General features: G+C 38.9%; 1 protein-coding gene across 4 annotated transcripts; it reads right to left on the bottom strand.

The window, feature by feature from the left end:
- Positions 1-752: 752 nt before the first annotated feature.
- NOL11 (nucleolar protein 11) lies at positions 753-21,837 on the bottom strand. Of its 4 annotated transcripts, XM_043528614.1 has the most exons (19): positions 21,535-21,633; positions 17,557-17,635; positions 16,151-16,264; positions 15,032-15,088; positions 14,083-14,228; positions 13,595-13,652; positions 12,060-12,195; positions 11,457-11,654; positions 9,490-9,566; positions 8,825-8,948; positions 7,718-7,824; positions 6,670-6,747; positions 5,070-5,254; positions 4,445-4,570; positions 2,764-2,988; positions 2,076-2,154; positions 1,644-1,736; positions 1,240-1,347; positions 753-905 (listed from the first exon to the last, which is right to left on the bottom strand). In XM_043528614.1, exons 2-19 carry the CDS (start codon positions 17,557-17,559, stop codon positions 792-794), a joined length of 2,028 nt encoding a protein of 675 aa, XP_043384549.1. In that variant the 5' UTR covers positions 17,560-17,635; positions 21,535-21,633; the 3' UTR covers positions 753-791. The 4 variants fall into 4 exon arrangements, with proteins under 4 accessions (XP_043384549.1, XP_007055156.2, XP_037770010.1 ...); XM_007055094.4 differs by lacking the exon at positions 17,557-17,635 and having other exon boundaries at positions 21,535-21,837; XM_043528613.1 differs by lacking the exon at positions 753-905 and having other exon boundaries at positions 912-1,347; positions 21,535-21,671.
- Positions 21,838-22,553: the final 716 nt, after the last annotated feature.

The following is a 22,553-nucleotide window of genomic DNA, read 5'->3' as shown; positions in this document are numbered from 1 at the left end:
GGAGGTCCCTTCCCAAGCTTTGTCGGTTTATCTCCTAAAACCTCAAATTAGACGCTAAAAAGGTAATAAAATGAAAAAGCCGCAAGCAAAAGAATATTTGTTCAGCAGGACAATGCCATTTCACCTACTGATAATAGAGGAGAGAACAGAGTTTCTCTTCAGATTTACACTCAGATAGGGAAGTGCTAATTGACAAACTCCTTATTCTCCACCTTTTGGTAAAGTAAGTTTGCCCAATGTTAAGGACCAACTGAAATTAGTTATTCTTACTCCCTAAATATAATCTGTTTTGTGCACTTTGTGGTAAATCTTACTGCCAGTATAATACATATGGGGGAACCAGGCAGATAGTGTTAAAATGACCTTCTACACAAACCTAAATGTTTAAAACAAAGATTCCGTACTATAATTTCGCTCATACTGATGAACAATTCTTGCACAGTATAATACTGTCATCTTGTCTAAGAAAGTGCCTGTCAAGACCCTATTTATGAAGCTATTTTACCAATATATAATCAAGTTTGCATAAAATCAAGTCACATTTTAGAGTGTTACTGGGAGTATATTTTCCTAGTATGATTATTCTGATGTCATGTGGGGTCTTCAATAGGTCACCCAGTGAAAATGGGAGAGCTTTATACATTAGCCTCAAACTTGTATCCCTCAATGTAGCTACAGAGTAAACCAGTTACCCTGCACAGAAAGCTCACAACCCATTATGAAGAGGAAATAAATCCTTGTCAGAGAAGGGATTAAATAAAAAATAAGTTTATGAAGAATACATATCAAATTCAAATCAGTTCCAACATTTCAATAGAATATAAGCCAAAGTCTTTTTGGTGTTTTATTCTTTGCAGCTCTTGCAAACTTCCTTCTATCTTGTTGAGTTCTGAGTGAAATCGTACCTAAGAAGAAAAATTAAGATGTTTATAATACAAAGCTTATGGAATGCTTTTCATATGTGAAAATAGTGAAAAACAATTGCACATCTATATGATACACTCATCCTGAAGGATCTCAAAGCTGTTCAAACTACAAACACAGAACCACTGCAATACTGTCATTTCTGGGCCTGTAGTAGATGGAAGACGGTAGAAATTTGACACAAAGGACAAAGCATATGAGTAGAGAAGAACCAATGTGTATGATTGAGTTGACTGTATTTTTATATCTCACGTGCCACTCGGATACTAAATCCATACTCAAAATTAGTGCAGTATTATAGGAAGTGTAACTTACTTGTGCTCTCACAAACTTATGCAAGCTAAAAAGTAATCCTTTTGCTTCTGGTAGCATCACCACAACTGTAAAATGAGCATCTAGTAACAGGCACATCCAGTCCATAATCTGAACAAACAAGACAAATCAGCATTACCATAATTATAGTTTAATGATATCTAACATCATCTGCTTAACAGATTACAAGTTCAAAGGTTGAATAGGACATTTGTATTGAAAGTTTAAATTTCTAGTGATGTAAAATGAAACCCCTTTATCTTGGAGAATGTGTCTTTTTCCAAGCCACTTTATAGAGATATTAATCTGTTAGCACGTAATGAATAAATGCAATACAATACACTGATCTAAACTACAAAATTATGCCATTACCAAATTTAGGGTTATATTTAATGCTATCTTCTCACCTGGTTTATGGTTGGAGAGCGCATGCCAGGAAAATTCATACTAACTTTTTCACTGCACTTTATATACAGGTACTGCAAATACCGGAGAAACAGCTAGAAGGAAAATAGAGTCAGACTGCTATAACAGATTCTTAGCTATTTCCCCCCGAACATGCCCCTATTTGTAAATTTTAATATATTGTGTGCTGATACAGTATAAGGGAAAGGAAAAAGACTTCATTATTTGTTAATTGTAAAGTATTGATCTCATTTTTAGAGAGACTGAGAATTTAGCTTCAGAACACTTAATACCATTTTTAATTCTTATTTGATATCTTAAACCAATACATGAAAAATAAGTTTACGCAACTTAGAATCCATCATAAAAAAAAAGTTCTGATTTATAGTTAGAGCTAAACTGATAATTAGTTCTAAGTAGTATAGCATGCTTACAACGACTTGCTGAGCTGAAAGGTCTTTCAGATGAGGCAAGAGAAATGTTTCACTGTATGCTGAATGGAGAACGGCATTTCTGTGTAGGATTATTCAGGAAATACAGTTTCAAGAATTGTCATTTCTATGAAGATTCAGTGGATCTTAAATTTTGTTAAAGTAGTTTTCTACACTTTTAGGGAGAAATGCTGTTTTGGGTTCTGAATATTCTTCTTCCTAGTCTTTGTGCTTCTACCGTGATATAAGTTAGTCTCAGTCACTGAGAGTAGCATGTTTTTGTGTTTATTTTTTAAATGGATTCAATTTTCTTAGAAGTACTGTAGTTACATAGTTAAGGGTGCCTTTGCCAGCCAAACACTTAATACCAATTTTTCTTTCTGTGAAGCTAACATTTTATACCAAAACTTATTATTGCAACATGAAATTGTATACAACAAGTAAATGTAAATCAAAATTAAGTATCACTTATTTTACAGCATGAATACGAAGACTGCCTTATTTACTTTTTGTGTAGTTATGACCAATTTATCACAACTGACAAGCTTTTTATGATTAAAAAGAGGTTAAGACAGACTTTGGAACAATGCTAATAGTAAGCACCACTTATTTTACAGCCTGTATTTTAATCAAACTAGAGATAATTCATGACGTAACAAAATTAAGATGACATATATGCATCAAAGGATACAACAGTGCTGCCTTTTGTGGTCCAACAGGGCATAATTCTTCAGTGTTCATCACATGGGACTTCTGTGTTAATTGAACATCACAGCTGTCCTCCATCAGTTCAGAACTGAAGCCATTCTGTACAGTTTCACTTTTTTTTTCTACTTGATCATTGGGCGTAATATCGATGTAACTGATTACTGAATCTAAATTCACATTTGTTCCTTGAAGGCTGTCATCATTGATGCTATAAGAAGGAAGGGTCATTCCATGGACAGACTATTAAATGTTTAATACTTTGTATATTCTCTGCACAGGCAACACTATCAATCTTTTTATACCAAAATAGTCTATTAGCACTTTGAAGCATACAATACAGATGAAAGAACAAGAGAAAATCCAGTTAAAGTATTTCAGACTTAATATTTATAAAATGTGTACTGATTCTAGCACCACAAGTTTAAATTACCGTGTCACCAGCCATTCTATTATGGACTAGTTTAAAGAAGGTTATAATCTAAGTTTGTTTTGATCATATGGCATTATATAAAGCTATGTGTTTTGTTCCTTAAAATGTTTATAATTATTCCAACATTTAGCATGCAGGCAGTTGACAGGCACTTAGCTGCTAATATGAACACCACACAGTTTGCCATTTTGAAATTTTTAAAGAACGAGTTAGTCTCCATGGATAGTAACTTTTGGCAATCCAAATAGTTTATAGAATTGTTGTAGTCGATAGGCATCTTGCACAGATAGAAGGTAGAATTTTAGTATTAAGGGCTTCTTTACACACAAAGTTGTGCCAGTTTAACAAAAGGTGTTATGTTTAGTTAAAACTAAACATTTAGTTAAATTGTGTGTGGACATTAAAATTAATTTATCACTGTTCTATATTGATTTAGCTTGCCATTTAAGTTTACAGGAGCAAGCTAAACCAACATAAGACAGGCCCTGGTAAAATATATCACAGGCCACTCAAAACCAAGAGCAGCAAAGTGTTCCCTTTAACCTCTCATCTGTGTCTGGGGACTGCAGAACATACATAACTTATGCCACACTTAAGAAACAAGTGCATTTACAATTTTCTGTTACATTTGTAACTAGCTAGTGTGGAGAAGATACTGGGACAAAGACTTATTGCATTTAAATGAATCTGCAGATGGATGGCTCCAAGTATTCTGGGGATTTTCAGGGCTGCTATTCAATCTCTTTTTTTTGGCCTGGCTTTATGCTTTGGTATGTCTTAGCAATATACCATTTGAGAGAATATTAAAAGAAAGACAATAGTTCAGCATTTTTTGTAACGGTGAAAAACCATGGTGAGTTACATAAAAAGCATGGTGTATAGGCAAAACTGACTAAGCTTTCCATCTTAAGAAGCTATCAAAGCAAAGAGGGGCATCCAGTTTTAGTGGAAACAAGGCTAATGCCAATAGTGTGTTCTAGGAGAGGAGACAACACACAAGCCTGGCATCAATTTAGGCTAATGAAGTAATTTGCTGACCAACAAGGTGGTGAGTAAAAATTCAAGAATAAATACAATTTCAGGTTCCTGAAGGTTCTTAAAATATTGTTTAACTCTTCATCTGTAAAAAAAAAGCTTAGAACGCTAAAATAATTCTTAGGAATGTATTGAAACCAAGTCTTCAGGTAAAAACTAGACTAACAGAAAGGAATTATATTACCAGCTTCCCGCTTACCTTAAGAAAGCCCTCAAGCAAGCACAGGTAACTGCTTCAGGAACGTCAGGAAATTGCTGTAGACAGAGTTGCAACAAATGCACATCTGTCTTCTCCAAGGCAACTGCCATTAAGTCTGGGCACAAACTGAGGCAGAATAAAGACGTTAGTCCTCACATTTCAACCACATGTGAACTACTGAAGCGTTAACCTTCTTTTAGATTAAGGTGCAGAAGTATTGTCCAGTGGTTAGGGCACTAGTTTAGGACTTGGGAGACCCACGTTCAACTCCCTACTCTGCCACAGACCCACACTGGGCAAGTCACTTAGCCTCTCTGTGCCTCAGTTCCTACATCTGTAAAAAAATGGGATCACAGTACTGCCCTACTTCATAGGGATGAGAATGATAAATATTTTAAAAAAAATGAAGTGCTTTGAGATCTACTGATGAAAAGTGCTATAAGAGGTACCAAAATTGATATTAGCAACAGAAATCCTACAGGTCTTCCTGTGAGAACAGCAAATCATAAAATAATCACTTTTTCTGGTAAAGGTCTCCACATTTCGACCATAAGTAACACTTTCAAAACTTCACATAAACAGCTTAGTCACTTTCAAAAGCTGGACTTAAACACTTAATATTCACCTGTAAGAGAGTCCTTGTGTCTGGATTAACTGTACCAGGCAATTTCGAGGGTAAAATGTTGGCTCTGTTTTACACCTGTTCACAAGACCTGTTATAACGTATCCAACTGTAGCTTGGAAATCTGACATCTGTGCATTTGACAAGAACTGCCTCAATTCCTCTTCAATATCATTCTGAGAAGAATCCTAAAAGTAACATTATCCAATTCAAAAGTGTTAGAAGTATAAGATTAGCATATTGTTACTGATTAGACTAAAGTGGAGAAAAAGAAAACTTTCAGACTGCAGATAATAACATGCAGTGTAGATGTAGCCGTGTTGGCCCCAGGATATTAGAGAGACACGGTGGGTGATATATCTTTTATTGGACCAACTTCTGTTGGTGAGAGACAAAAACTTACAAGTGACACAGGGCTCTTCTTCCCTGCAAACTAAGATGACTTTCCCTTCTGATATGGTGGTGGTAAAGCTAAGATTTTAAGATTACCCCTTTTGACAGCCTTGTCATAATGACCAAAAGACCTAATCTAGAACTGAAAATTATACCCTTAATAATCAGATGGGAGTGGTCTCATTTCAACCCTTACTCAATAACCGTTTTCTCATTAGTTACTATAATATTTGCAGAGATCTTTACTCAATTTCCAATCAAATAACTTGAGTTACAGCACTAGGATTGCTTGAACAATAATATTTTAATTAATGTGTTGCATATACCAAAGCAGCCATGAACTTTCAAACAAGCGGGGAAGCACTTTTGATCACACACAGTTTGCAACAATTTCTAGGAATTAATCAGACTATGCAGCCAACAGCGATGTTGCTGACTAGGCAGCTCAGGTTTACTTTTATAAGTTTAAATACAATTAAATTTAGTTCAGCAATTCTCAAAACTGCACCAGGATGTTGCTTAACTTGTTTCTAAATTGATGTGCTATAGTGAAAAATTATTGTTGATACAGGTATTAAGTTTAATTATCTTATTTTGGAAGCAATTATAGGACAGACTTCACCTTCAGACTACTTTTTAAAATTAAGTAGCTTGTTTCACATTGTATCTAGAAACTCAGGTGTGAAGATTTGGGAAGAAGGGTTTTATGTTGGAATATTAATTGTCAGGGTGCTTCGTGCCTCCATATAGATGTCTTATTTAAATCAAAACAAATGTAAATATTCCAGACAGAAAAAGTTCCAAAAAGTTACAAGTCTAGAGTTCAGTCAGAATCTTTTTTCTAAGTCTCACCATTTACTTCAGAATGTCTATTGCCTTTAAATTTAAGACCTCCATCTTTGTGCAAGGCTACATTTATAATATTTAAATTATTCAGATGCTGTATACTACGTTCCTAAAGCTTTGTTGAAAGAGCTAGCTTTAATATCATTAGTATTATGCATGAGCAATTCTTTTTGCAGAATAGTTATATACGCTGATGGTTTAATCTCCAATATGGCTAATTCTTACAAGTATACATGTATCAAGCTATGAGGACAGGAAAGGAAGAGGGGGAATGACAGAACTCGATCGGCCATTTGGGTTGACTTATTTTGAGATATTCTAATAGGTTAGTAAAATATGAGCTAAGGATATTTTAGTTACTTACCTTTATATCTGATAAAAGCTGTTCAACTGTAAGGGTGTCTCGCTGCACTTTTGCAACATTGTTCCTTCTCGACCTTAACTGTAATTTAAGGAAAAAAAATAAATTGAAGCTACCCTCAAAGCCTGGACAAAAATGATAAATCTTCAATCAAAATAACTAGGAACAGCATGAATGTGCTATTTGTGTGTTGTAGAAGTAGCATGTAGGGTTTAAGGCAGTGTTCCCCAAACTGTGGGGCACACCCCCATAGAGGTGTGTGGAGGAAAGCTCAAGGGGGGGGTGCATGGCAGGGCCCATGCCAGCCCCCACCCGAGGCGGGAAGCACCATGCCGCCCCTGCTCCAACTTCGCCCCTGGCCACCACTCTCCCCTCATTCCCTCTCCACCCCCCAGCACTGCTTCAGCCAAAGCTCCTCGGCTGAGCCAACTTTAAAAGGATGGGGGGGGGGGGGTGTGTAGACAGATTCCATTACTGGAGGGAGGGGGCGGTGGGAAAGACGACAACAGGAAACGTTTGGACACCACTGGCTTGAGGTCACCAGCCGAACAATGTTGAGAAGTCTGATCACAGTTTTAGAAACAAACACAGTTGTCTGCCAGAGCCAACCCTGAAGTTTTGAAAATACATGCACTCATAATTAAGACTAAAGTTTGTGTCATGCATATACTTTTAATAAAAAAGTTACAGACAGATCATGGGCAACAAACAAAAATTCACGGCAGCCTGTGAGCTGTCCCTGACTTTCACTAAAAATATCCCTGACAAAAGGGGTAGGTGGATTCAACACCCACTGCTGCTGGGGCTCCTGGGTACCCCACTGCTTCAGTGTGTGGGTGCCACAGGGATCTGCTGCTTGCGGCCGGGCAGTGCCACAGGGTCTCCCCACCAGCTTGAGGGCTGGGAGTTGTGAGGGCAGGTCTGGCTGGGAGCTCCAACCCCAGGGCAGAAAAGGTCATGGAGGTCAATGGAAGTCACAGATTCCGTGACATAATCGTAGCCTTACTTATAATGCAAAGACAAGCAAGGAAAAGATAACCCTGAAACTTACAGTTCTCTTGGATTCAGTTTTAGCAGTTACAGATTGCTGTGTACGTGGAGATGCCAGATCTTCTTGAAGCATATTCCAATTCACATATGAAGACACCGTTCTCATGCCTGTGCAAACACAAAGTTATATTAAACCTATACAAAAGTTACAAAAGTGCATTCACGCAAAGAACGGACGCAAGTTAATTCTATTATCTCTCTCTTATAGCAGTAGGGAATCTTCTAACTCTAAAGCAATTTAAAATATTGAGTCATTCCCTGTCAATATAAAATTTGTTTCCAATTCCATGCATCTTGTGAATAAAATTAAAATAAGTTTAAGATCAGCATTAAATAAAAAATGTTTTCCTAGAAAATAAGGTCAACGCAACTGCTGTATCACTCAAGATACAAATACACCAGTTGCTCTGAAATCTATCTTGGACTTTATTCTACAGTTTAGGATGAATTAGATATGTACTTTCAACAGTATTTTACAGGTGCAACAGTACGACTGGTATTAAGCTGACTCCACAATACCCTATTTTCAGAAAAGGCTGTGCCAAGAACTACCTCTAAGCAAAAGACTATCATATGAAGTCTGAAAATAATGGAATTTGTATTAAGGGGAAGAAAAAACAAAAAACACCCAAACAACCAGTACTGTATGTAAAGATGCTTTAAAAAAACTTCCACCTAAAAAACTGCGTAAGTACAGTTTTATTAATAGAAGTAGTAAAGGTTTAACTAGCACAACATATAACAGTTTAGCAGCATGGGGGACAGTCATGTTATTCCTCTACAAAAAACATGCAGTAAGTGAATGCTTAATGTTGTTAAATATATTGTAAGGAAATTCACAGTTCATAAACACCATCTCCCCCCCATCACCAAGGCACGTTAGGATGCTCTGTTTCAGTGCATCGATACTACAGGTAATGTATTATGCACATTTCAATAAGTTTTTTGCAAAGGAACAGAAAGCAAAGTTAAGCTACTGTTCAGCTATTTTACTGTAAGACTGATCCTGTTTTTTCTATGAAGTTTTTCAAGAGAATTTTAGTGGTAGGATGTATGCTGAAATTGCAAGTATTCACTGAATAATATTTATAATTGAGCGAACTCTTACCTGAGGTTTGAGTATCCTTGAGTTTTCCAACAGCAGCTGCCAAGGATGAAGTTTCACACTTGTATACGATTACAGTTAGCACCTTCCCATGTGTTAAAAAAAATTTCTCTCCATAACACCACAACTACAAAATATTAAGTACATTGTTAATTAACAGATGAAGTACAGAAGCTAATTTGGACTTCTGCACAAAAATCCATTCAAATCAATATTTTTTTTTAAAAACACCTCAGTAAGATGTTTCTTTCCATCTACCCTTACCTCGACTAAAACTCCAACTGAGTCTTAGCATCATTGATCAAGCAATGTGAATGAGACAAAAGCTTTATTTTTGGGCAGACTAAGTGCCTCCTAGTGGACTTTCAAAACTATGTTTCTTCCCAATCAATTTAGGATTTAAAAAAACCTACCTTTTAGATAGCCCTGTCGCAGTTTTATTGCATAAGCCCATCTTGCCTGAAGTTTGCCTCAAGAGTTGAGCATTTTAAAGTGTTTATTATTTTAAGCTGCTCAAAACTTCTACTGTTTCTCTAACCATGGCTTAAACAAAACATTCCACCCCTCCCCAGTTGTATGTACTCATTTCTACAGTGAAACAGAAATGCCAAGTTTGTTAGATTGAAGCTTACAGTACCATAGATATCAAACACTGAATTACAGCTTACTTGTCCTGAGGTTCCCTGTGGTAGTTCTTTTGAAGTTTGCAATGTTTGAAATTTTGTATTCCATATAGATAGGCACTCTACAGAAAAAGGAAAAAACTGGATATATTGAGCGTTCAAAGTGACAGACATATAACATTTCTCTGTAGTCTTCAGTTACAGAGAGGCGCTTCCCAAAATAAAATGAAATTGCATTTCAGAATGTATACAATGCACCCAGCACTAAGGAACAGCAAAAGTGATTTTGGCAAGTCAGATGGGGCTGTTTTCTTGCTAGGATGTCCTGCTTTCCAGCCTGGCCAAACCAGCCAGGCCAGCACCCGACGATCGCAGGGAATATATTTGATTTCAGAACCATAGACATGTTCCTGGCTGCCTTGCATTTCAGCACAGCCAAAACCAAAAATATTTTGGAAATTCAGTCTTGCGAAAAGCTTTGTATTTTATTCCTAGGGGAATTCTGTGCCAAAAAATTAAAGATTCTGCGCACAATATTTTAAAAAATTCCTCATTTTATTTGTCAGAATAATGCAATATAATCACTCTGGTTTCAATTATTTCGGTAATTTATTTAAACTACAGTACAATGGCTGGCGCATGGGAGTGGGGAGCATTGGAGAAAATCCCCAAACCTCATTACCTAATAGTAATGTGGCCAGGTTCGACACTTTATTTCTAGTTATTAGTCAACAAATATACGCAGCCATACGCTCAGTGTTACATCATAGGCAACTGAAGAGCAAGTGAGGGCTGGGGAATCAAACTCACGCTTTATATTGGCTACTGACCATCTCCAGAAAAGTCAGAAGCAAACAGTTCATGGAGCACATTTTGATAGAACTGGTCTAAATTTTTGGACTGAAAAAAAGTTTCCTAACGACTAAAGCACCATAAGCATTTATAAGGCTATACTGTCCTTTACACCACTCTGGTAATGTAAAAGGAGCCTTAAAACTTTTACACCTGTTTTATACTCCTGGAGGAATTAACAAAGACAATGGGAACAATTCACTATGCAGGCAGGCTATTACATTCTGCTCTACCTAAGGGAACAAAGCCTGCCCCAACACCTACTGCCTAAGAAACACACCGAAGCCCTGCCCCTCCATGCTGAGTGTGCCGCAATAGTAAGCAATAGGGACACAGTGTCCCTCTCTCTCTCACGCACGACTGCCCAGCCTGCCCCTGCGGCCCTGGTAGTGATTTACATTTCTAGTAGCTGGTTTGTGTGCCTGAACCAACTCGTCTGTGCTGCTGGGGAGGGGTGCGTGACCACTCTTGCGCTTCCCTTTGCTTCCCCATCAGAAGTAATTTTTCTGCAGGGAAGCAAAGAAATCTGTGGGGGACATAAATTCTGCACACGTGCAGTGACACACAATTCCCCCAGGAGTAAAATTTGACTTTTCATCCTGATTCAGGACAGAAAATGTTTTGGAAACTTAGAATTTCAGTCCTGGGGCAAACTTCATTTCCCAGCCAGTTTATTTGCAGCAGAAGTAGATAATTCTCTTTTTGTATGCTGAAATTACAAACAAGTTGTAAAATATTTGAGGGTTATCTCCCACTATATTGTCATACAATTTTCAAAAACACAGTGTAGAAATACTGCAGTTTAGAGCGTGAAATTCAGTAGCAAAAGTAGTTTCTAGTCTTGGGTTTGACACTACTATTTACAATTACAATCCATTAGAGGCGTTATTTCAGTAAGTGTAGACTGCAAACCACTCAGTTGTATAATTAACTGTACTACAATAGTTTCCAACAGTAAACTAGCATTCTGTCTGAAATTCAGTTTCTTTACCATCCCCACTAAATAACTGGGTCTCTGAAAAGTTGTAAATTCCCCGATTAGAAATTCCAACCCAAGATCATTCTTTCCTGTGAAGAGACCACAAAAATAACCCACCAACTGGTCTATGCGGCCAACTTAATTTTGTCTTAGAAGTTAAAACAAGTCACTTCAAAGTTACCTTTAGCAGTATTAGGTGGAGAATCCAAACATCCCAATACTGCAACATGATCTATATCAAGGATGGCTAACGAAGCTCCTTTTAGAACAGTGTCAGACACTACAATTTTGAGCAGCAGTGACTTGGACAGAATTTGCTCTTCCTCTGGGACACTTTGTTGCAGTGACATCAGAATCTTATACACACATCCATTAGAATCTATCAGAAGAGAAAAGTGACACTACATTTTAAGTTAATGATTGTGTCAAACCATGCCTCTGCATTTTTCTAAAGCTTCATATGTACATCTAAGACCATTATAAAATCTGCACATGAAAAGCTAACCTAAATGGACCAACTTTAATCACAATGCAGTAAGTTCAGAAGAGAGAGTTCAAATGCAGAACTTTCTTAAAGACATCTCATTGTGCAACGCATAGCATGAACAGGTATAAGACTTTCCAGCCATCAGAACAAGAAAACGCTTAAAAAAAGTTTTAATTACTACTTCTACACAAAATTTAATACCAAAAAAGTTGTTATATTAGACAACAGCAATTCACAAACAGCTGTAGTTAGTTTACAAGTTTCAACCAGTTACATCCATCATAAAATAAGACTTACACAAACACAGGAGTGTGAGAATCTTGTTTTTTGTATATGCTGTAAAACTCAGTGGATGGGATTCTTCTTGTTTAAGCTTGTACTTGTGTAGGATATTTGGGTTAACCTTCTGCACATACACAAAATAATTCCCATTCTAAAAAAAAAAAAAGTTTACCGCTATTTCATTTACAAAACAGGGAGATGCTACAGATATTATTGTTACAGACTAGCAGTAGTGAACTGCCATACATGCCATTTAGAGTTATGAACCTAAACTCTTAACTGGACATGTTGCACAAACAACTCACATGAAACAGTTTGTAAAATTCATGCAAGTTTAAGTGACATTATAAACTAATGCAATACAAATGGATTTACAGGGAAGATAAAAACGAGTTAATGAAAAAGCCAAAATATCAGAGAATCACTTTCAGGCACTAATCAACAGTGCATATGAAGGAGTCAGAAGAGGCTATTAACATGAACCAATACAGGTTTTCTGGTTAATAAACCAAACATGACGCTCAAGAAGCCATTTCATTGGCTAAACATAAGATTTCTGAGGAACTTGCAGGGAGAGTCCTCACCATCCCAAGCACCAAGAATTAGTTATGAGGGTTATCTTTTACTTAGTATTTCCCAGTTTTTAATTTTAAGATTTCAAAACAAAGCATGACTGGTGCTCCTAGGGACTCAGGAATACAAACTACTACTACTGTTCTGATTTTAATCTTAATTGCTCTCTAGATTCATACCAAAACTAGTTTCCCTTCTTGGAGGCAAAATAATGGTAGAGTTCAATGAGATTGTCACTTTGTAGAGACATGTACGGTATTTCAGATAAATACACAGGAATTCCTTCCTCCCCACCAAAATGAGATTTTTGTAGCGTGTCATCTTTGTAAATAATTTGTATTTTATACAATAGAACCTCAGTTACAAACTGACCAGTCAGCCAAACACTTATTTAGAACCGGAAGTACATAATCAGGCAGCAGCAAAGGACAGACAGACAACTGTGTTAAACTACTAAAAAAAAAATAAAGGGAAAGCAGCATTTTTCTTGTGCAGAGTAAAGTTTTAAGTCAATATTCAGCTGTAAACTTTTGAAAGAACCATAATGTTCTGTTCAGAATTACGAACCACCCCCATTTCTGAGGTGATGCTCATAACTCTGAGGTTCTACTGTACGTAAAAATATAGCTTTAAAGTTTTAGGCCTCTGTAAGACTTATTTTTTAAGTTGTCACTACATTTTCCATCATAATTAAATGTCCTGAATTTTGCCCCATCCCTGGGGTAATGAGAACAAGTTCACTATTACTGAAAAGCTAGATGACATTTTGTAGATTTTTCAACTAAGTCACGCTCATCACTACAGGACAACTCAACTGTAATATAAATTAAATAGGTAACAGAAATATTACAATACTTTACATCATGAAAGTTTATATTTATGAAATTAAGCAAGAGATACAAAGAGACTAAATTGATTTAAACACTATTATAATTTATTTATTTTTTGCTATAACAAATTTTTAAAAAGCCACTCACTTTCTCAGTAGTAAAAATTAAAACAGGTTGTTGTGTTTCCATGAAAGCTTCACTCCACCTAAAAGTTGAAAGTTGTAGGATTATTTCTTGCTACAAGTAAAAACAATTGAACATTTTTAAGTGGGCAATGAACTAAAAATACATAAGCAATAGATACATTTAACTGAAAACTCTAGGTACATCTTCTGGAGGCACTGCCAATAGAACGGATGACTATCACTGTGATCTTCAACATCACTTAAGTCATCTAAATGCATTAAATTATGTATTTAGACTTTTATACATATATTCTCATTTTAATAGGATACAGCCTTATAGCCATAAAATAGGAGTGAACAAGACATTTTTAAATACGATTGCAGCTCTCACCTCTGCAACACACACTTCAGGGCACACAAGATAGATAATAGCAGACTTAGAACTTGATTCACATATGACCATCAATTCCTTGGATTATGAAGGTAGTTCCCTAAAATGGTATCACTCACCTAATGACTTCATCTGAGATAACATTTTCAATTTCTTGTTGTGGTGCTGCCAACAGAGCATCTAAGGTTCGCACAGCACCTCCTTTGAAAAGCACAAGGGGCTCTGTATAGGGTAGTGAATGTATCCGATATACCTCAGCTGTTAACTGCAAGAAAAGTGTTCTCTTTAAAAGTTTTTTACATTCACAATTCATTGCCCCCAAACTGTTGTACATTTGATTTTTGTGTTTTTTATTTCTACAGATTTCTTATAAAAACTGACTAGCAACAGAATGCTGCCAGTGCAGAATTCTTCATAATGGAGTCCCAGCAAGTTCCACTTTTGTGAAACATTGTGATGCATCATCATTTCACTGCCGAAAGAGGCAATTGCTAGAAAAACATCTGTTCCAACTTAATTAGCATCACATTTCTGGGTCGCATTAGGTAGGTTACAATCCGGAACACTTAAGTGACACCAGGAATTTAAATATAACTGCTAAAGCACAACACATCCACCAACCAGACCTCACTATAAAGAAATACGAAACGCAAATAAAGATTCTGACTGAAACTCCCATTCAGTTGAATAATTTACCTTTTACTCACAGCAATAGGCTAGAAGAAACCTTATGTATTGAAATTTAATTAGCCCAGTGGCCCCATTCAGAAAATCCCACAACCTATAAATTCTATTATGTTTCAAAAAGAGTTATCACTGGTCCTACTAACCACTTTAAGTCTAATGTTTGTCAGGAAGATCTTTAAACCTAAGCACACAGGTGAATTACTAGTAATATTCCATACTACTGGAAGTGTAAATTAAGGAGACAAGTAATTGAAGAAAAAAAATTATATATATATATATTCAACATGTCACTGCAAAGCTAACATCCTCCCCTCCAAAAATTCTTAATTCTAATTTGAAAGTGAATATACATTACTTTTAAAAAAAACAAAACAAACTTACTGTTGCTTTAAATACTTTATCCAAATTAACATCTTCATCCTTCCATATTCTTAAAACCTTTAAAAGATAAATGGTTTTATAAATATGATGAAACTGTCCATTTACTGTATATCACAGACTGGCATATGAAATATTTGTTAGTGAAAGCAAACATATCAGGAAATTTTGAATGAATTCTGAATTCACAAGGAGTGACCTTAGTGAGAGCAGTCTTGAGGAAGCGGTTTGTGTGGGAGGGACAGCCAGAGGACCCAGGCAAGAGCTGAAGGAGTTAAGACAGCAGAAATTCAGCACAACCGCAAGAAGTTTGGATTTGAAAGGGAGGATGGATAGATTTTTGAGAACAGAAGATACAGAAGCGTGACTGAAGGAAAACAAAAAGAAACCAGATGAGGATAGACTAAAAGTGAGGAAAAAAGGAAAATTCCAATGAAAGGAGTTGGAAGGGGATATGATCAAAGCCACCCTCTACCAGGTCAGGGCCCAGACTGGAAAGATATAGTAGGGTTCATTAGTTATTAAATATAATTCATTGGCATGAGAAAGTGTATGAAGTGTAAAGAAAAATAGAACCGGTGGTTATTTTCAGTTACCTATTTAAAAGACGAGAACAGAGAGAGATAAGGTAGCAGAACAGGAGATGTGAAGATGTGAACTACCCCAATCATCTCAACAGGGTGTTAATGCAAATCTCACAACATAAAACGTTAATAATTATTACTTTTGAATTTATTTTAACCAAAATATTCTTATGCTTATGTCTATCATATGAAGAGACTTTATAGGAAAGAACTTGCAAGTTTTCAAAAGACAAGTAACTGAATATGTGGTTCTCAACATAAGGCATCTCCTCTTCCCCCCCCCAAATGTGTGTCCAATCCCAGTGCTGCATGCCATCCTCTCCACTGCGCAAAAATGCAATGACTGAGGTGCTCCAAATTCTGATGGTGTGCAACCTGGGGCACTCCATGATTTGAAAAGCCCTAAGAGAATGAGTAGCTGCATTTATTCTGGAAAATTCCACACTTTTCCAGTACTTCAAATAGCTAAATCACAATCAATTACTTGTAATTCACTCAGAAGACTTTATATTCTCAAACACTGGAAAATAGCTCTCACCTTATTGTCATGGACAGCAATGTATTCGCCAGTTTCAAAGTTACACACAGCTGGGCATGTGATAGTTTGATCTTGTTTGACTGACCAACAACCCAGTGGCTTTTGGTCCGAAACCTAGACAAGTGAGAATAATAAGTAATTTAGATTTCCACGGATGACGCAAGCATAATTCCAAAGAGGGTAATGAGTCAAAACAAAAACACAAACTAATCAAGTTTCACTTGAATATGGAGTTTATATAAAGAACACAGGAACTACCATTCTGGATCAGACCTAAAGTCCATGTAGCCCTCGCTCAGATGTCACCAGCACCAGATGCTTCTGAGGAAGATGCAAAAACCTCATAATAGGCAGATGTGTGGTAGTCTTCCTTCCATATTAGGTTTCATCCTGGTCTCTACACTTTGAGCTGAACATGTAGTTTCCAGCTTGCATAAACATACACATGCTAGCTTTGATTAAGCTAGCATACTAAAAATATAAGTGTAACTGCACTGGCACAGGCAGCAGGACGGGCTATCCACCCTGAGTACAATCCTGTCTAGGAGCGTAGGTACTTACTTGGGAAGCTAGCCTGTTCTGTTGCCTGTGTCTACAGTCAGCATGCTAGTTTAATCAAAGCTAGTGCATGTACATATACCTGAGCTGGAAATTACACCTTCAGCTTAAAGCACAGATATACGCTATTAGTTAAAAATTGATTTAAACCCTGAGGCGTAATATCCCTTCCAAAATTTGTAATCATTAATTAGGAGATCAAGCATATCCAGAGTTTACCATGTAAGTGTCCAGTCCCTTTTTGAATCTTGTTAAATTCTTGGCCTCAACAATTTCCAATGGAAATGAGTTCTCCAAGTCACTCCTAGAGCCTTTTTAAAATACAGGTATAACATTCTCTACCCTTCAATCCTCTGGAACAGTGGCTTTTTAAAAGAAGATATGGCAGATTTTTGTTAGCAGCTCAGCCACTTCATACTCAAGCGTCTTCAGAAGTCTTGGACATAAGCCATCTGGGTGTTGACTTATTGCTTTTTAATTTATCAGTTTTCTCCAGTATTTTTTTCTTCGGTTACGTTGATCTGGTAGTACTTCATGCAAGTTAACAGCAAAGCACAGCTACAGGTTAGGTATCTCCCCAATATCCTCAGGAGCAAAAACCGAGAAGCTAACTGACTTCGCATTAATAACATCCTCCCCCTTTTTAAGCCTCAGATTCTGCAGACCAACCAATTCTTTCACAGACTTCCTGTTTCTGATATACTTAAAGAATCTCATTTGCTTTTACATTTTTAGCTATTTCCCTTTCGCTGCCTGATGTGTTATTTATGTTTCTATTTATTGGCTTCCCTAGGGTCTGATTTCCAAATTTTGAGGGATTTTCATTTGGTTCAAACAACTGCACTAACCATGGCGGTGAGCCACCCTTGTTTATTCCTTGCATTCCTTGTTTTCTTTTTGTTCAGCAGTCCACATATCTTCCAATGCCTTTTTAAAAAAATTAAAATAATATTTATGTCACCTCTAAGAATTTAACTTCGTTATTTTTAAGTTTAGGGTCTTTTTGCCTAACCTCATTTCTCCCTTTTCCTAAAGTTTAGTGTTACTATGTTACTTTTTGGTATCTTACTTGCCCTAAGCACGTTGACCATAACTACACTGTGTTCATTATTACTCTTTTGTTTCCGCTACACAAGCTAATTCAAGAAGTGACAGTATTACCTAAGACTGAGCGAAGAATTGCCTCCTCTTGAATATTCTAGAACTAGTTGTTCCAAGAAACAATCATTTAAACATTGGAGAAATTGTCTCTTCAAAAGTTTGAGAACCACTGGTTTATACTGGTTACCCCTTTCACACAGCAAGCCTCTGAGTGCGACCCTCCCCCTTATAAGTTAAAAAAAAAAAAAAAACACACTTTTTTTATATATTTAAACACTATTATAAATGCAGGATGCTAAGCGGGGCTTATGGTGGAGGCTGACAGCTCATGACCGCCCCCCATAATAACCTGGTGACCCCCTGAGGGGTCCTGACCCCCAGTTTGAGAACCCCTGCTTTAAACTCTGTCCTATGATGCCATTTGACCAGTTTATGTGGCTGTTGTCCACCATTTTTATTACTGTTAAATTTGTCTTCCTTTTTGGTTCTCTCTGTACTGTGTACATTCGCACACCTTGGGATTTGCACTCATATGTTAATCATAGCAGCATTACAGCTTTACCTAAAGATCCCGACTGAGATCAGGGCTGTACACACAGCAAAAGGCAGCCCCTCTACTAAAGAGTTTACAGCAAGCAGACAACGGAGACAATTGATGGGAGAATGGAATTATTGTACCACTGAACTTTTCTTAATTATGTAGAGTTGCCGTTGCTTTCGTAGAGTGAAGAAGATCTGGTATATGCATCCACGCCCTTTCTGAAAGCCAGCGTTCTCAGAAAAGAGGAAGCTATCAACTGCCTCGGATATATGCTGGACTATGATCTTATATAATACTTTGCTTGGCACATATAAAAGTGTGATACCATGCCAGTTATTACAATCACTGACAGTTCCTATCTTCACTATAACCCCATTGATCCACTCATCTGGAACTTTTTCCCTTTCCCAGACTGATGTAAATAGAGGGGCCAGGATAGATGCTGCTAATTTAGGATTTACCTTGAACAATTCTACATTCAAGTTATCCTTGCCAAGAGCTTTCCCATTTTTTCAGGATTTGATGGCTTGAATGATCTCTTCCTTAGTTGGGGTGTCTGTGTTGATAATCAAGATCATCTTCTTCCTCCTGAATGTTTGCTTCTTCTGTAGGTGGCTCCCTGTTCAGCAATTCTTCGAAATGCTCTGTCCAGCGCATTTCTTGTTCTTTTCTGGTTGTTAGTAGGTGGCCTTGTTTGTTCCTGATGAGAGTGTTTGTTGCTGTCTGCCGTTTACCATGGATAAGCTGCGTCATTCTGTAGATGGTTCCTTGTTCACCACGAGCAGCTGCATCCTCTGCTTGTGTTGCCAGATCATCAATATAATTCCATTTGTCTGCTCTCACAAGGCGTTTGACCTCCTGGTGTGCCTGGCTATACTGCTTGTGGTATTTGTCCTTTAGCTTCTGGGATTTTGCGTCTAAAACTTTTTTCTTCAAGGCTTGTCTAGTTGCAGAGTCTGCAATGGCAACTTTACATACATTTCATAGACTTTGAGAAGGCTTTTGATAACATTCACAGAACCAGCCTATGATGCATTCTGCAGGCATATAGAATTCCTTTCCGTATAATCAACATCATCAAAAGCTTCTATTTCAACTTTACGTACAGTGCTGATCACAGTGAGCTCAGTTTTGAAGTCAAAACAGGAGTACGTCAGGGGTGTGTCATGTCTGCAGTCCTCTTCAACACTGCCATTGACTGAGTAATGCGGCGTACAACAGAAGACATGCCAAGAGACATTAAATGGACACTTTTCACCCCTTGAAGACCTGGACTTCGCAGATGTTGCTGCTCTCCTATCACATAGCCAACACCATATACAAGAAAAAACAACTTGAGTCAACGCATACAGCCAGCAAATTGGACTAAAAATCAACCGCAAGAAGACAGATCTCATGACCTTTAATATTGCCTCACCATCACCAGTACGGATAGAGGATTACGTTCTCACCAATGTAGAAACATTCATATACTTGGGCAGCACCATCACCCAGGATGATGGAACAAGCCAGGACATCCGGAACAAAATCAATAAAGACAGGAACACCTTCAGGAGCTTAAATACAGTCTGGATATCATCAAAATACAACACCAAAACCAAACTCAAGATTTATCAGAGCTGCGTACTTTCAACACTACTTTATAGTTCAGAATGCTGGGAATGAGAAATGTCCAAACTGTCTTCATTCCATACAACCTGCCTCAGAAAAATTCTCCCTATCTTTTGGCCCAAAACAATCACAAACCAAGATCAATTGGCACAGTGCAGCCAAGAGGATCCGAGCACCATCGTTGCCAAGAGGCACTGGAGATGGATTGGTCATGTGCTTCGGATGGAAACTGATTCCATCACCAGAGTAGCAATAAGATGGACATCTGAAGGCAAGTGAAAACGAGGCCATCCAAAAAAACATGGGAAGAGCTGTGGAAGCCAAGCTGAAAAATCTGGGGCACAGCTGGGGAACCATTGAAAGACTTGCCAGAAACAGACAGGAGTGGAGGAGCTTCGTTGCTGCCCTAAATGACAGTTGCGTAATAGGAACATGATGATGAACTTTTCTATTTTGCTCTGTCAACATGAAATGATTGTATGCAGTGTTGTAGCCATGTTGGTCCCAGGACCTGAAGAAGAGCTCTCTGTAAGCTCAAAAACTTGTCTCGAAAGCTTGCCACTGACAGAAGTTGGCCCAATAAAATATATTACCTCACACCACCATCTCTCTCGAACATAAAATGAAGATTTTTTTATGACATTTTACCCTTTAACTTCAGCAACTTTTTTTTAAAAATGAAAGCTATTTGAAGAGTAAAAAGTCATTTAACGGTGGGGTTTCATTTCCAATTTGTTGCTCCCCAGACCAGCAGGCAATGGAGGCTGTAGGATCAAAAACTGTCAGATAAAACAGTTGTAGCACTGCCTTCTAAAATAGAAAGTTACAAACTATCACGTTTCAGGATAGACTGTTTCCCTATGGGTTAGCAAAGAAACTGACCACAATGCTAACTACAACGCTGCACAAGAGGCTAGGTATACTGCAGGGCAGCAAGGCTGATGGAAATACATGTTTTTTTCCCCCTACCCTCAGAAACATCAGGTACCGGCTATTATTAGAGGCTGGGTAATCAGACTGGAAAAGCCCATGTCCTGATGCAGAATAGCGAGTCCCAGGAGTGCAAGGCCAGGCTTGGGGTGCGAGCAGATCTGACGCACAGCGCCCCGCAGGTGCCCGAAGACAAGAGAGGGTACAGAAACTTTTGCTAAAGCACACGCACCGGAGGGGTGCGGGGGGGGGGGAAGAAGAGAAGAGCCTCCTGCAGCAGCTGAAGCGGCAGAAGTGCCGAGCACGGACACAAGGGCAAGGGATACATCCCCGCAGGCTGCATGGCCCTTCCCCACCCCGCGCTCGGTGTCCGGCAGCGGGGGTTGGGGCAGCCCGGGAGCAGGGAGGCAGCAGCCTGGGCGAGCTCTGCCATGCTGTCCCTGCCCAGCATATACAAGACGGGGCTGCAGCGGGACAGGCCAGCCCGGGGGCCTGAATCCCCGTCCCGGGGAAAGGGGGGCTCCGCACAGGGTCCCTGCTGACGAGCATGCGGTACAGGGGAAAGAGGCAGGCGGATCTCACGCGGTCCCGTCCCACGGAGGAGCGAGGCTTCCCCGAGAGAGCGGCCGGGCGGGGCGATCACCTTGTAGAGGGTGGCCGTCCGGCCGCGGTCGGTAAGCAGCACCCGGTCGGAATCCGGGCCGGGCTCCAGCCCCAGGATACCCTGGCCAGCCCCTGCTCCCGCGCTGGCAATCAGGCCGCACAGCGTGAACTCCTCACACAGCGCCGCCATCTTACAGAGCCGCCGCCTCTCGCGAGAGCTGGGGAAAGACGCGAGGCCACGTTCCGCGAGAGAGCCGGAGCAAACGGCCAATGAGGGGAAGCAAGCGCACGCGCGCGAGAATCAACCACTAGGAGGGGATGCGCATGCGCATTTATCTTTATGCGTGTTGGGGCGTGGCCGACCTACTTATGAGGGAGGAAGGCGTTTGGTGCTAGGAGGCAGGTCTGTGTGGTCCCCCTTGCGGGTGCTGGGTGCAGAGTCCCTTCCCGATGTACTGTGAGACCTTGGACAAGTCAGAGCCCCGCTCTGGAGCGGGAGGTTGTACTGTCTCTGACTGGTGGGAGGTGCAGGTTCAAATCCTGGTCAGAGAGCTGAGCATCCCCTCACCCCCATTCCAGGAGGAGAGAGGGTGCTGGCTGCCTCTGTGTGCTGGGTCCTCAAGGTCTCAGGTTGGCAGCTCTCTTGATTGTATCACAAGTTTCCCAACATTTGATGTTTGACTTAAAGCCCCACCTCCCAAAGAGAAGAGTCTCAGCTGCTGTTTAAAAATAACAGTGCCCAGCCCTCCTGGTTGCAGAGAAAAAGCTTGAAAAATCCAGCTCAAGAGCAGCCTCAAAGCTCAGAGGGCAGCTCAGAAAAAGGACCCCACATTTATTTATTTTGTAAACCTCATTATTACTACTCCAATCTCATGATTTTGGGGGAGCCTGGCTAATCATTTTGTAATGTTTGGAGTTGGCGATACTGATTTGGGCACTCAAAAACTGAGGCACTTGGACTTAAAGGGCTCATCTGAAAATTTGTTTAAAGTCATAGTTGGGACTGAAACCCAAACTCTCAGTATCACTATACAGATTGCATTGCCTTTCATTAGGGAC

Source organism: Chelonia mydas, chromosome 14, assembly GCF_015237465.2.
Source record: "Chelonia mydas isolate rCheMyd1 chromosome 14, rCheMyd1.pri.v2, whole genome shotgun sequence".
Classification (NCBI taxonomy): domain Eukaryota; kingdom Metazoa; phylum Chordata; order Testudines; family Cheloniidae; genus Chelonia; species Chelonia mydas.
The sequence above is the reverse complement of the archived record's forward strand: the minus strand, read 5'-3'. Positions and strand labels throughout refer to the sequence as shown.